Raw genomic sequence first — 14025 nt, forward strand, 5'->3', positions numbered from 1 at the left:
GCTTAGCTTTTCTTTAACATGTCAATGTTAAAGAAAAAATATTTCTGAAGCTTAATCAATTTACAGATATTTCTTATTGAATTACATAGCACAAAGATATTGAGTTTGGCGTTATATCCCACTGAGCTTGTTTTTAGTATATGCCTTGTCATCTGTGTGTGTGTGTGTGTGTGTGTGTGTGTGGGTGGGTGTGTGTGTGTGTGTGTGCGCCCTTTAATGACCGTAGAGAATGGTCGCACTACTGCTGCTGACCGACTCCAGTAACATGACACAGCATGCTTTATTATTCTAACCTAGAATATTAGTGCCATTGACCTTTTCAAAGGCGATGGGTAGAGGTAAAGCAGCAAGTTGTCTGTGATGAATGGCACGGCTTTAGGAAGGGCTGATTCTAAAGGCATACGACACAGGCAGACCCCTCTCACGTCCGCTTCCTGTTGGCGTTGACAAACAAGGCTTGGATTTCTCAGCATGCCAGGCATTCTTTTTCACCCTGTCTTTCCTGGCCGTTTTGAAAAGGCCTCTGAACCTCCCACCCAGAATTGCCTAGCAGAAAGGCACACAAAGCTGCAGGGTTATTCAGTTTGTTCTAAGCTCTCTTCCCCGTCGGCTGTTTGCCTAGTAATTCAATTCAGATGTGCAGGATCCAAAAACATGTTTGCTTGAATGAAATCCACCCCTCCACCCACATTGACCAAGGACTGTGCTTTTCTTAGCACCGTTCCAAGTTGAACAGCCCATCGAGGTATTGCCACCTCTGCCTCTTTAGCCCCAAAACCTCTTAACAGAGAGACACCTATTCTCTGCACTGGCTCAGCAACCTTTTTGCTATTTTTCATCTTCCTGCTACTATGTCGAGCCTGCTCTAATACCAGGTCCCGGTGTTGTTGCTTGCGAGCCGCGAGGTACTCTGCACTATGTTGCAGGCCAGTTCTCAACAAGCACGTCTATGTAAAGAGCATGATTTCGGCTGTCTGTCAATGCAGATACCATCTGGTTCCAGGTTGCTCTGTATCCGTCCTGTCACGTAGATGTTGTTTATATTTAAAACACAGCTCATGTTCCATGTGGTTTCCTTATTACACCTTGCCCATGGATCATGAAGCTGAGCATATGAAGCTGTCGCGGGTTTGAGGAATATTACCCCTACACATAAAGCAACTGAATGAAGGTATTGATGGGTCGCGACTTTAGTTTTACACCAACACTGAGCCACAATTTTACATGACTGCTTTTTGTGTTTGCTAGAGCTTAATTCATTAGCAAGAAATTAATACCCCGTGCTTTACTTTTTACAGTGTTTTGTTTATTTAACTGTGAAACGGCTCCAAAGTAGGGCGTTTTCCTTATGAGGTCGCCGTCTTTGTGAAATGTTGACCATGGTATAACCTCTCTTCGGTAGTGACCGGCTCAACAGGTAGGCGGCAAGTAAAAAATATTTTTGCACGTGCACACTCAATTGTACAATCACAGTTCTTTGGGCCACTTAATTTAAATTAATACTGGAATTGTGATGTCGAAACTGGTGCCTTTATACTTATAAAATCTGTTCAAAGCAAACACACGATTGGCGTATTCCAGAATATGAATTATTAATGAGCTTAATTTCGAATTCTAACTGAAGTGCTTCCCAAAATGTGTTGGCACCCACAGGTCTAGAGGTCTCACTCAAACAGCATGCACAATATAGGGAGAATTCAGGCACATTGTTGAAGTAGAGCAACAAAGCACAGCTGAAATATACATGACATGTGGGATCTGGGGTTGCAATCTCCATAAAGCATTTTTTTCCTGCCATAAAATTATATCAAAGCCTTTTCTGTGTTGTACGAAATCTCGTTTCCGCAACACCTAATGTAGGACTTTCAAACATATTGACCTTACACGCTCTCCAGGTTTAGGGAAAACATAAAAAGATCTGTTCTAAGTAAAGTGATCTTAATATAGTCCTTGTTTCACACCAGTAAATATTTTCTTCACTAGGGCTGGCATTACCCCGAATCAAAGTACGCCTTTAGACGTGGGGGCGAAATACGTTTGCTAAGGGTTTAAAAAAAAAAGAGAAGGAAAGGTTGGACCTGCCTTAAAAAATAAACGTAGCAAGAAAAAAAAAAAGGAGAAAAAAAAGAGGCACGGCTAAAATTTGGAACAATTCTAAGCAGCGTGAAGTAAGAGAGTACAGAAGTCTCAATGCAAACCTTGTTCCCTTACCAGACCACGTTGGTTGGAGAGACGAGAAACCGAGGAGGAGGGGGGGGGGGGGGGGGGGGGGGCGGGCGGGGTATTGAAGAAAGGTTAGGCTGGAGGAACAAGACTCCTTTCTCCCCCCCGCCACCACCACCACCACCACCCCCCCCACCCCCTGACCCTCCCATGTGACAAGTTGAGCCAACAAGCGCTCTATTCAGCGGAGCAGCCAGGGGAAATGACTGCGAGGCCAAACACTACCCTAATGAAAGCAGAGACGCTGGTTATTATTATTGTCTTCATCATCATCATCATCGTCGTCATCATCTTCACCACCACCACCATCATTGTTGTTGTTGTCGTTGTCATTGTCCAGTACTGGTCAGGTCAGCATGATGATGACGATTGGGCCACAGCCACGGGTCTGGGTTTCCTCACCACACGTGGTACTATTGTTAACCCGTTTAGACCTGTAGTCCAATTCTAAAAACGCCTTCTGGAAACCTAACCTACGTTTTCTGAAAACCTTCAAATTCTTACCGGCGGTATTAAAAAAACAAACGAATGAGACACAGAGGTAGCGTCCAGATACAACAGGTCTAAATCGATTAAAGTATCTTTAACAACAACGTAGAAAAAACAAAAATCATGATGGAATTCCTATAAAACACTCTGGGCATTCTTGACATGATGACATGACATCGTTGTTGTCATGACTTCATTTAGATTTTGTCATAATATCAATATCCAAGATAAGCTGTATTAGTGTTGGCATCCACTTTCTATATTCCTATAAATGGATGGATTGCTGTAGAAAATGTGGGATTGATAATCTTTCTAGTTGATTATGGGTAGCCATTTATTCTTAGTCTCATTTTGTGAGTGAGTGAGTGCGCGCGCGTGCATGCATGTGTGCGTATGTGCACGTGTGTGTGTGTGTGTGTGTGTGTGTGCGTATGAGCGAGCGTGCACACGTGTGTGTGTGTGTGTGTGTGTGTGTGTGCATGAGGTGCCGGTGTGACTTCTGGACTGGCGGCGCTGTTGTTTTGCTTGTTGGGCTGAACAAACAGTTCTCTCCTCCACTAAATGACTGTAATGGTCTTGGCATGTGTCCGCAAGGCTTTTCAGTGTTCCTTGGTGCCGGTCCAGATTGCATCATAATACGGCCCGTCACATTCACATTCACATGCACATGTCTGTTGTTTACTGTGGAAGGCGCTGCACTCAGGATAGTTCAAACACACAGGTACTCTAACACAGTGGTTCCCAAACCTTTTAGCCCGGCCGTGACCCATACATTTATTGTCTCCCGGGACCCAAACTAGTGAAATGAGCAGATCTACAAGCTCACAACAAGCTTGTAGATCGGCTATTTTCACTACTACTTTTCGTCTTACACAAATAATTAAATTACCATTGACAATGAATGGAGAATGTACGTCATATGTGGACGAGCAAATTGACATGTTACGTCACGATGATAAGAGCGCCCCTCACTTCAAATGGTTGTTATTTTTTGGTGATGTTTCTGAAAAGGTTTTGAAATAATAATAATTAAGAACAAAATGTATGAAGCAACAACATGCTAATGCCATTGACCAGCAGGAGTCAGGAGATGTAATGTGTGGTACTGTAATGCACTGTCTGGCTCTTAAGCCTTTCAGGGCCACGACCCTTCAGAAAAATTTGAACTGCAGGGGAGGGACCCCCAAAACAATCATATTTGAACTGGGGACCCACCAAAACAATCATATTTGAACTGGGGACCCCCCCCCCCCCCCCCCAAAAACAATCATATTTGAACTGGGGACCCCCCAAAACAATCACATTTGAACTGGGGACCCCCCCAAAACAATCATATTTGAACTGGGGACCCCAAAACAATCATATTTGAACTGACACCCGAACCCCCGCAATGACAAGCACCAGTTTGACTCTGTGTCAAACTGTGTTTGTTTTTGTCCTTAAATTTTGTCACTTTACTGTCTGTCATCTGGGGACAAATCATGTGGGGACCCACACAGGTTGAGAACCACTGCTGTATCAATGCATTGGCGAGTTTGAGATGCTTCCCTGTGATAAACACGTTGTGTATAATGTGTTACGTGTAAGCTCCTGAACAGATGCATAATATCAGATGATATCACATGCTGCTGTGTTTTGAATAGTGTGTGCCAGAGGCGTCAGAGCGCCGTGCTTATCAGCTCCTAACCTCCTCCTCTTTATCTGTTCTCTCTTTCTCTTTCACAGTCCAACAAGGTCCCAGTGGTACAGCATGCCCACCATGTCCACCCGCTGACCCCCCTAATCACCTACAGCAACGAACACTTCTCCCCGGGCACGCCACCCTCACACCTCTCCCCAGAGATACTAGACCCAAAGACAGGTACGTCACCTTGTTGGTTCCCCCCCCCCAAACCATAACAACTTAAAACTTTATTTAATCTGGCTATTTTTATCTCCACTCTCCATACTACTCCTTTTAGTAGAGACTACTTTATATATACACATAGGCTACATCACTATTATTTAATTACTTTTATATGCATACATATTGTACCATGTAGATTAGTCATGTACTATGCACAAACAAGAATTTCACCCATGTTACTTGTAATGTGATGTGACAATAAAGTTTGATTCTGACTAGCAGGTACAGTACGTTGTGCTTCAGCTTGTTGTTGTCATGCAGGTATTCCTCGGACTCCTCACCCGTCGGAGCTCTCGCCGTACTACCCTCTGTCTCCTGGAGCCGTGGGCCAGATCGCACACCCTCTGGGCTGGCTCGTGCCACAGTGAGTTACTCTCCTTCATTTAGTTAAAAACTGTTGCATTTGAGAATATTACCTTCATCTGTTCAGTACTTGTATTCCCTAATTTATCTTACTTAGAAACAAGTACTCAAGTCCAGGTTCTTTAATAATAATAATAATAATAATAATAAAACTTTATTTGTATAGCACCTTTCATGACATCAAATGCAGCTCAAAGTGCTTTACAGAACAATGGAGAATAAAATAAAAGCAAAGCATAAAAGAAAAGCAAGGCAACGACATTAAAAAACAAGCAGTAATGCAATACAATTTAAGTAATTTACTGAGAGCTAAGCAGACGGTGGTAAAGAGTGGTCTCAAACCCCAATCAGTAAAAGCCCCAAATAGTCATCAAAGTCATCCTTGGCAGTAAATGAGTTTAAAATGGTAGGCCAACAGAATGTAATATACAGGTATGGGTTTGATTAAACAAAATCAATCAATCAATCAATCAACAAAAAGAAGTGAGGTGTGCTTCACTTCTTTAAACAAACATTGTACTCTAAACAAACATTAAAAGTCCATAGACTATAGGTCCATAGACCTAATGTTCGAAAGCCAGACGTTGGAGGGGCTAGCCCTCAAAAACGATTAATAAAAAGGAAAGCCCAACAGATTGCTGAAGAGTAGTCATTTTGGATTCTACCTAGGGACCTAGATGCATTGCTCTGCATAACCTCTTGACTGGTGTCACGCAGCTGCTAGCCAGCAAATCAAACTGACTGCGATTTCACTGTAGGCTGTTATTTATTTTTTTTACACTTTTTATGTTCCATAATGTAGGTGCAGGTGTACCATATCAAAACAACAATAAATTATAACATTTGAGTTGACCGGGATAAATCCTGAGCATTTATGGGTTCTTGCTACGGGTGTTGTAATCAATTGCAACGCTGCTGTTCCGCAAGCAAGGGGATTTGAGTTGATGAGGAGAGGATTAGTGCTGGTGTTTTATTTTTTTTGTCTGTCAGCTGTGTTTGATCCACCTCTCACCGTAGCCTCCTCTCTCTCTCTCTCTCTCTCTCTCTCTCCCTCTCCTTCTCTCGTCCTCTCTGGCTGTCTCTCTCTCAGGCAGGGCCAGCACATGTACTCCATCCCCCCGGGGGGTTTCCGTCACCCCTATCCGGCGCTAGCCATGAATGCATCCATGTCCAGGTGAGTGGATCATGTTCAGCGACACCCCCACATTCCCAGAGGGGGATATCTAATATGTACAGGTTATATGACATGCTGTAATCACGTTTAACTTGCACGCTTTGCCAAGCGGTTTTAAACAGTACAAGGGGTAGAAACATGCAAAAAGGCCCTTTTTGGTTATCATTACGTGTTCTCACTGAAGCAAATGGTTTTTTTTGCAAACTTTTGAAATATTGCAACATGTAAGATATGCGGTAGGTATGTTTCCGTTGGTTCATTCACAATTTATTGCTTAATGTCGTTATTGACAAAACTTTTCCACTGTACGTGAGCAAATTATTGAGGAACTTTTGGTGACATTTGCCATTATCTTTGTTCCATTTCCAATATGATACTCAATAAAACATTGATAGAAAGGCTTCTTTTGTTAAGCTGCCACTGCAATAATTTGAGGAAGTAGCTTGAATATTATTGCCTATAATTTAATATCTCTGTGGAAGAGCGTAGAATGGAATATCAGGTGAAATTACCCATAAGATAGGACAGATGTACGTTCTATTTCAGACATCAGTGGTGTCAAAACTACAAAGGAATGTGAGGTCTAATATCTGAGACGAGGTTGAGACTTTTTTTCTAAACTTCCACAGTCAGGCCAATCTTCTGAGCATGCACGCACGCACGCACACACACACACACACACACACACACACACACACACACACACACACACACACAAAGATGAAAGGGCCAAGAATCGATTAGGACAAATCAAAGCTCATCTGAAACTACAAGTCCCATCAGACTTAACTCACTGACCCGCTGTCAAAATCAGAAAGATTTGTAGTGCAGCCTTCCGGTGTTCATATGAGATGAAATATTGAAAAGGGTCTCTGTGTGATCAATAGTATTTGTAGCTCCAGTTGAAGAATGAACTGGCTGGACACATTATTGCACATTCCATGACACACCTGAAGGACGTTGCATTATGTGATATTCCAAGTTAGTCATGACACAAATCTGGCTAGCCGGGCACTTTTTTGCAGCAAGAGAGAAATAACCTTTGATTAAAACATTAACTACAGAACCTGGATTAGGTAGAATTAGGCATGCTGGGGTAAATTTGCTAGTGCAAAGTAAGATTTCTTTTTTGGGTTGAAACCTGTGTAGCACAGCAGATTTTGTTAATGTTAACATTCTGACTGAGTCTCACTATCGTCCGTTAGTTGAAACAGCTGTGTGTGATTTATCAAGGGCTAACCGTGGTCTGTAAAAACATAGCAGGCCTTGTTTTATCCCCGGGGGACAACAATGGCACCCCCTTGTTAGCATAAGCTAAAATATAAAATCTGGCTAAGAAGAAATGGCAGTGAAAGCACCGTATCGCCAGCAAATTCCTCAGATATTTTATGAGATTACATTGTTGTGTCGACTAACTGCTATTGTTTGGTCCGTGCTCACTGTTATTGATCTAGTGTCTTTTAAAAACTGCAACGAAATCATGTGAATGAAATGAAAAGCAGCAAATATCAGCGTGTGTGTGCGTCTGTCATCTGTGCACGGGGCAAGCCTCAGCGTCCTTATCGAGGATGCTTTATCGTGCCACTAAGACTAACTTTTACAATGGCTTTGTTACAAACTGGGAAATCTTAGATGTCTCAGGTAGCATTGGACAATTTTAGCTGACAACTTCATCCCCGAGGCAACACATATTTCTGATGATGCTGCCCTGCATGAAATGTTGTAAAGAGCTATTATAATTAGTTATTCAGTGTTTTTACATTGACCATAATGCCTTGCAGCAGTAGTCTATAACAGTTCCTGGTTTAGCAGTACATTGAGGGCGCGTTCGGAAATAGCGCACTGAGCGCACTGTGCAATGCAAACTAATAGGTGATTGCGCTCCGGTGCGGTATTTCCGAACGCACTCTAAGAATACATTGCAAGTAGGTGTGTTGTATATTGCAAAAACAAAGGAAAGAAACGGATTAGCGCTAAACCGGAACCTGTTACGGACATTACTTCCGGCCAGCGTTTTAGAGGAGATTATTATGAAGAAACGTTAGGTATTATGATTATGTGCCATTATGTAAAACCACCCAATAGGGTATTTCTAATATGACAGTTGCTGAAGTGTGCAGGTTTTCAATGCAAGCCAAAGAAAGGATAATTGCTTATATCGTTAAAAAAGAGATTTGCTTGGCATATGAGCTAACCATGTATGGCAGGGAGGGAGGGAGGCTGCTCCTGCAATCCTTAAGCACAGGGCTGTTGTGTATGTTGACTGGTATGACAGTCTAGACTTTTATGAGATTCCTTTTTTACCTTTTCTTTTGTTTTCTTAAGCACTGAAAGATTTTCCATTGTAACACATTATAAGAATGCGTGGCAAGAGGTGCGTGGAACTTAATTCCCTGCCGTTGTCCACTACAATGCTCCATTGTGTTAACAATTGGAAAAGTAAGGCAGTCGCTTATGTATGTGAAGGTACTCTGTGCGAACGCACGGCTGTCGAAGGCCCTCCACGGTTTGGAACGTGTTGAGGAAAGTGGTTTCAGGTGTCAGGGCCATGCTGTCACCATGGCAACAACACACTCCACTTTTCTCCAGCCGTGGCTGAATAAAGGGGCTTTTGAAAAAGTCTATATTTGAACAAAAACCAAGCATGTAGCTCATTGTGTTGTATGATTTACGTCTAGACGGAGCCAGTTTTCACACTGAATTTGACCTGACATGCAGCGGTGGCGAGGCGCTGATGAGGCGGGGCCTGTTCAAACTTTTTTACGCCGGGGTTAAGCACTTTCAAACAGGGCACCTTATTTTGGGCATGTCATTTTAGACAGAAATGGTCAAAAATTGACTAAAATAGTTGAAAGTGGTTGACCCTCTCTTTGGGTTTGTAAATATTTAACCAATGAAAAGAGCTTGTGACTATTGTCACAAGCTCTTTTCATTGGTTAAATATTTAGCATTGGATCCATTGGAACACAGGTTCTTTTTTTTCTGCAAACCTGGCGCACTTTTCATTATTTGTCAAAGGACGATTTGACGGAAGTGTATTAAGTGGTTAATGCCAGATTTGTGGTAACGTTAAAAAAAGAGAATGGCAGGGAATGAGTTCAATGGTCCTAACGTTGTGGTCTTTGTTTCCTCTCAGCCTGGTGTCCAGCCGTTTCTCGCCGCACATGGTGAGCCACCCCCCGCACGGCCTGCACCAGACGGGCATCCCGCACCCCGCCATCGTCTCGCCGGCCATCAAGCAGGAACCCAACAGTGACAACATCAGCCCTTCAATGCATGCGTAAGAGTCCTTCTAGTCTAAGCAGTCCGTTTACACACCGTCGGAGCAGTTCTCTGGCGGTGTGCCGCCGAGGCACACTGGTGTGCCAGGAGACAAGTTTTGACAAGCACACATTATTATTGCAATGTTTACAGCTATACGATTCTTTTTTAGGATTTAGGATATCAGTGCTAATTTCCCAATACAGAGGCAAATTCTATATCGTAGAAATATCGATATTTTAACCACTTTAAATCTGACAAATCTATTTTGGCCATGTCATTATAGGTGAAATAAAAGGTGAATATTAATATTAATAATCATTTTCTTTTAAATTAAAAGGTAAATACATAAATAAGAATAATAATCTACAAGCTCACAACATGTCACATTGCGACACAGATGCTTGCAGATGTGAATACAGGTGTGCCTCAAGATTTTGTCTTGCCCATCATCGGTGTGCCTTGGACAACAAAACATTTGAAAACCACTGCATTGATGTATACATCCTTCTCGTTGACTCGTGCTTTACCAAAAGTTGTACTTGTATTTGTCATCATCTCCCGAAGCAGCTGCTATGGTCCCATCTCAACGTATTTTGAAATGCCTGGTTTCAGCAGAAAATCCCCGGGGCCGGCCAAGAAGGAGGAAGAGAAGAAGCCACACATCAAGAAACCTCTCAATGCCTTCATGCTCTACATGAAGGAGATGAGGGCCAAAGTAGTGGCTGAGTGCACTCTGAAAGAGAGCGCCGCCATCAACCAGATCCTAGGGAGACGGGTGAGCACAGACACAACTAGAATCACTTTATAGTGGAGAGACCAGTGGTGGAAAAAGGACTTAACCCATTTAGACCTGAGTTAACCCATTCTGCGCGGGAACCCATTTTGGTGTTTTACCCACTCAGATCGGGAACCCATATTTGGGTTCTGTACAGTATGTACAGTATTCAAAAATGTAAACATTTTGATTCTGCTATATAAATATTAGAAGTTTTTCAGAAACCTTAGGTCAGGATTTAGAGGCATTTTTAGAATCGGCCTCAGGCCTATACATTCACTTTGAAAGAATATATATTTCAATTTGCGCCATAAGCAGAGTGAGCAGAGTGCAGACAGAAAGAACAATGCAGTGCCTCCAAGGAACTAGGATACTAGTTAAACAATACGCCTAATGTCTGTCTAAACAATATGCTATCTAAATAACTTTCTTAACATTTGTGGTCAATAGAAAACAATAAAGTAACACAACAGAATATCTAACTAAATAACTGTGTGTGTGTGTGTGTGTGTGTGTGTGTGTGTGTGTGTGTGTGTGTGTGTGTGTGTGTGTGTGTGTGTGTGTGTGTGTGTGTGTGTGTGTGTGCACGCATGTGCCCACATTGAGCGTGTGCATTTGCATGCGTGTTGCTTGTAGGCAATTGTGTTGGCATATATGTAACATACCCTAACACAATATCCACTGACTTCTTATTCCTTTGTCTGCAGTGGCACTCCCTATCAAGAGAGGAACAAGCCAAATACTATGAGCTGGCGAGGAAAGAGAGGCAACTACACTCGCAGCTCTACCCCGGCTGGTCAGCACGAGATAACTATGTGAGTGGCTCTTCTCGTCGCGTATTCCATCTCTCTCAACCACCAGCAAAAAGTGGTCTCCACGAGTGGGATATGTTTTCACTAAAGCCTGAAAGACAATTTTAATTGTTTGTTTCAAGTAATGACAAAAAAAAACTACACTTTTGTTCTCATGGACTGAAGCAGATTGCTTTCCCTTTGTTTGTGAGACGTTTTTCTTTCTTTCTTTTTTTTCCCCCTTTTCTGACAGCATTGTTGTTTTTTATCTGTGCAGGGAAAACGGAAAAAGAGGAAGAGAGATAATAAGCCAGACTCAACACCAGAGGGTAAGGGGCTTTTCTCTCCTTTCTGTTGGTCCCTTCTTATAGTGGAACAAAAACAACACAATCTGTATAAAATTACCTTACAGTATATATATGCTTTACTCAGCTTGCAATGCCTAAGGAATTGGTCGTTGCAGACCAGCATAGGTCCAAGCATCCCTTTGTTTGGTTTTATTTATTTATTTATGTATGTATTTCCTTCACTAACACTAACACCTCTCTACTAACTCCCTCCTCCTCCTCTACACGTTGACAAGCAGCATATGAGGTTCAGTGCTAATAGAGGCAGGTATGTCTGCTGCGGTGCAACAGTAAGACCATCGCCATCTGCTCCACCCACGCCGCCGGTCTCTTTTCAGTGTTTCACCGCTCACTGCTGTTATGTCGAGTCGGATCATGGCGGCAGATTTATTTCCATTGTTAACGCATTTATTGTCGCCGTTGGGTATATGCGTAGGATACGTGTTTGAATTCTGTCGTGCATCTATTTATTTTAATCCACGTGTTTTCTTTCGTCAGACTCCATCGCACCCATCCTCTGTTTTATGTCGACCCCTCTTCCTGAATCATCGCCATGTTGGCTTGTGGTGGACATTTTTGTCAAAACTTTTGTTTTTACCATGGACATACAAATGAGTGGACAATAATATTATATAAATAAAGAGCTATAGCCTTGCTTGCCCTTTTACAGGTCTGTAACTCTGAGAGTGCAGAAATGGAACCAAATGTACCAAATGTATCCGGCTCCATTTGGTTCCATTCGTGCACTCTCAGAGTTATGGGGGTCGGTGAAAATAAAAAGTTAGAGAACCACTGTCCTAGTGGACTCCTAATGATTATGTGCCATTGTGTTATAGTAAATCAGTGTCATACATATTCTGAAGAACACCCTTTCAGTAATTGGGTCTTATCAAAATAAGAACATTATATTGCCAACGGACAAGGTCATGTCAATATGTCCATACCCCCCGCCTGTCATCTGACGAGCATTGTCGAGGGACTCTTATCAAAATGTTAGACCAACGCATAATATAATTTTTCTGCCTCTCCTCAGACTTCTCGATAAGGAACAAGAAGCAGTGCGTTCAGTACCTTCCCTCGGAGAAGATGTGCGACAGCCCCGCGTCGTCTCACGGCAGCATGCTGGACTCCCCGGCCACGCCCTCGGCGGCGCTGGCGTCTCCGGCCGCGCCAGCCGCCACTCACTCGGAGCAGGCCCAGCCGCTGTCTCTCACCACCAAGCCGGAGGGACGCATGCACCACCATTTCCACCTGCCCGGGAAAGCTCCCGGATCCGCGTCATCTTCCTCCTCTTCTTCCTCCTCCTCTTCATCCTCCTCCTCCTCTTCCTCCTCCCACCACCACCACCACCACCACCCCGCCATCTCCATCCATTCAGGTAGCCATTCGAGCCCCATTCTCACTCGGCCAATCCCCTTCACTTCCCTGCACCCCTCCATGCTCTCCCCTCCCTCCCCGTTCCACCAGGCGGCCCTCCACTCCCATCATGCTCTGTTCCAGTCACAGCCCCTCTCCTTGGTAACCAAATCGAATGACTAAATTGTTTTTTTTTCCTTCTTCTTCTTCTTTTGCAAAAAACCTTTTTTGTTGTTTTTATGGTCCTCCCCATTTATTGTGCTGTATATTGCTTTTCTTTGAAATAGGTATTAGAACAACTTTTTTTCTAAATAATGAAAAGGAAGAAATATTATTGGTCAATATTTGATCGCCTCCTTTTCTACATCTCTCAATGAAATAAAAATGTATTTTTTGTAAAGTTTACTGCAGAACTGGTTAAATTTTTTGATGCATTTATCCAATGAACCTCTTGTATAAAAGAACCAATGTACATAAAGTTTCTTTATAAAAAAACAAAAAAGGAACAAAAATACCTTTTCTTTTTAGCCAAAACTTGATTAATGTTAGTGTTAAGTTTAATTCATAGTACTGGCCAATAATTGCAGCCCCTTTCAATTCTGAAGTGTGTGCCCCTCTTTGACATGTTAAATAAACATTTGAAATTGTTTCTTAAAAAGTGTGTCAGTGATTGTTTTTATCATGTGTACCAGAAAACACTTAAGTGGCTTAATTAGGTGTTCTTTTTAACAAGCCACTGAGGGCTTGGTTATTATTCCCATAACTGTAACCACAGCACTTTACATGTTGATAGCAACTGACTGTTTTAGCTGTTTGGAATGTAGCTATAGTAAGCACTGCTATTTTATTAGTCATTATGAAACCGAATAGAAGTCAGTGGCACACCTGTCAGTGGTTTTGTAATTATGTTGTTTAACAGGCAAATTTGTTTGCAGACATAAATGATTTTAGTAGTGTGCTTGTCTCTCTCCAGCTCTCAACAAGGAACATCTTGATAAAAAAAAACATTTCGGGTAGTAGAGTCGTATTCAAGTTTAATGTTTAATAAGGCAGATTTAGGCTAACCACATTGGAAATATAAAGGGGTAACAAAATTTGATGGGAAAAAATAGACATCTGTTCCTTCCTGGAAGATACAGTTCCATAACAATGACAAAAAAAAACAGGTCAGTCCCCACCCGCCCCTCGCCCGCCCCATCCCCCCCCGGCACACCAAACTGTGCTCGCTTTCCCTGTTTCCCTTGCACTTTTACTGCTTCTGTATTCACCGTTTGGCACATTGCTAAGGCTTTAATTAACTCAGAGGTAATGGGATGTAGCCCCTGGGACCTCATTAG

General features: G+C 42.6%; 1 protein-coding gene across 4 annotated transcripts in view; it reads left to right on the forward strand.

The window, feature by feature from the left end:
• Nucleotides 1-13091, forward strand: part of LOC310872792 (transcription factor 7-like 1-B) — a 38670-nt gene extending 25579 nt beyond the window's left edge. The window contains exons 5-12 of one of the 4 annotated variants that reach the window (XM_083784923.1): nt 4438-4573; nt 4880-4982; nt 6072-6155; nt 9292-9435; nt 9984-10194; nt 10902-11009; nt 11263-11314; nt 12366-13091. In XM_083784923.1, coding sequence (XP_083641049.1) covers nt 4438-4573; nt 4880-4982; nt 6072-6155; nt 9292-9435; nt 9984-10194; nt 10902-11009; nt 11263-11314; nt 12366-12871 — 1344 coding nt within the window. In that variant the 3' untranslated portion in view covers nt 12872-13091. The remainder of the gene's footprint in view (nt 1-4437; nt 4574-4879; nt 4983-6071; nt 6156-9291; nt 9436-9983; nt 10195-10901; nt 11010-11262; nt 11315-12365) is intronic. The other 3 variants (XM_083784924.1, XM_083784925.1, XM_083784926.1) reach the window with 3 other exon arrangements.
• Nucleotides 13092-14025: the final 934 nt, after the last annotated feature.

This window comes from Protomyctophum parallelum (genome assembly GCF_964188405.1).
Source record: "Protomyctophum parallelum genome assembly, chromosome: 15".
Classification (NCBI taxonomy): Eukaryota; Metazoa; Chordata; class Actinopteri; order Myctophiformes; family Myctophidae; genus Protomyctophum; species Protomyctophum parallelum.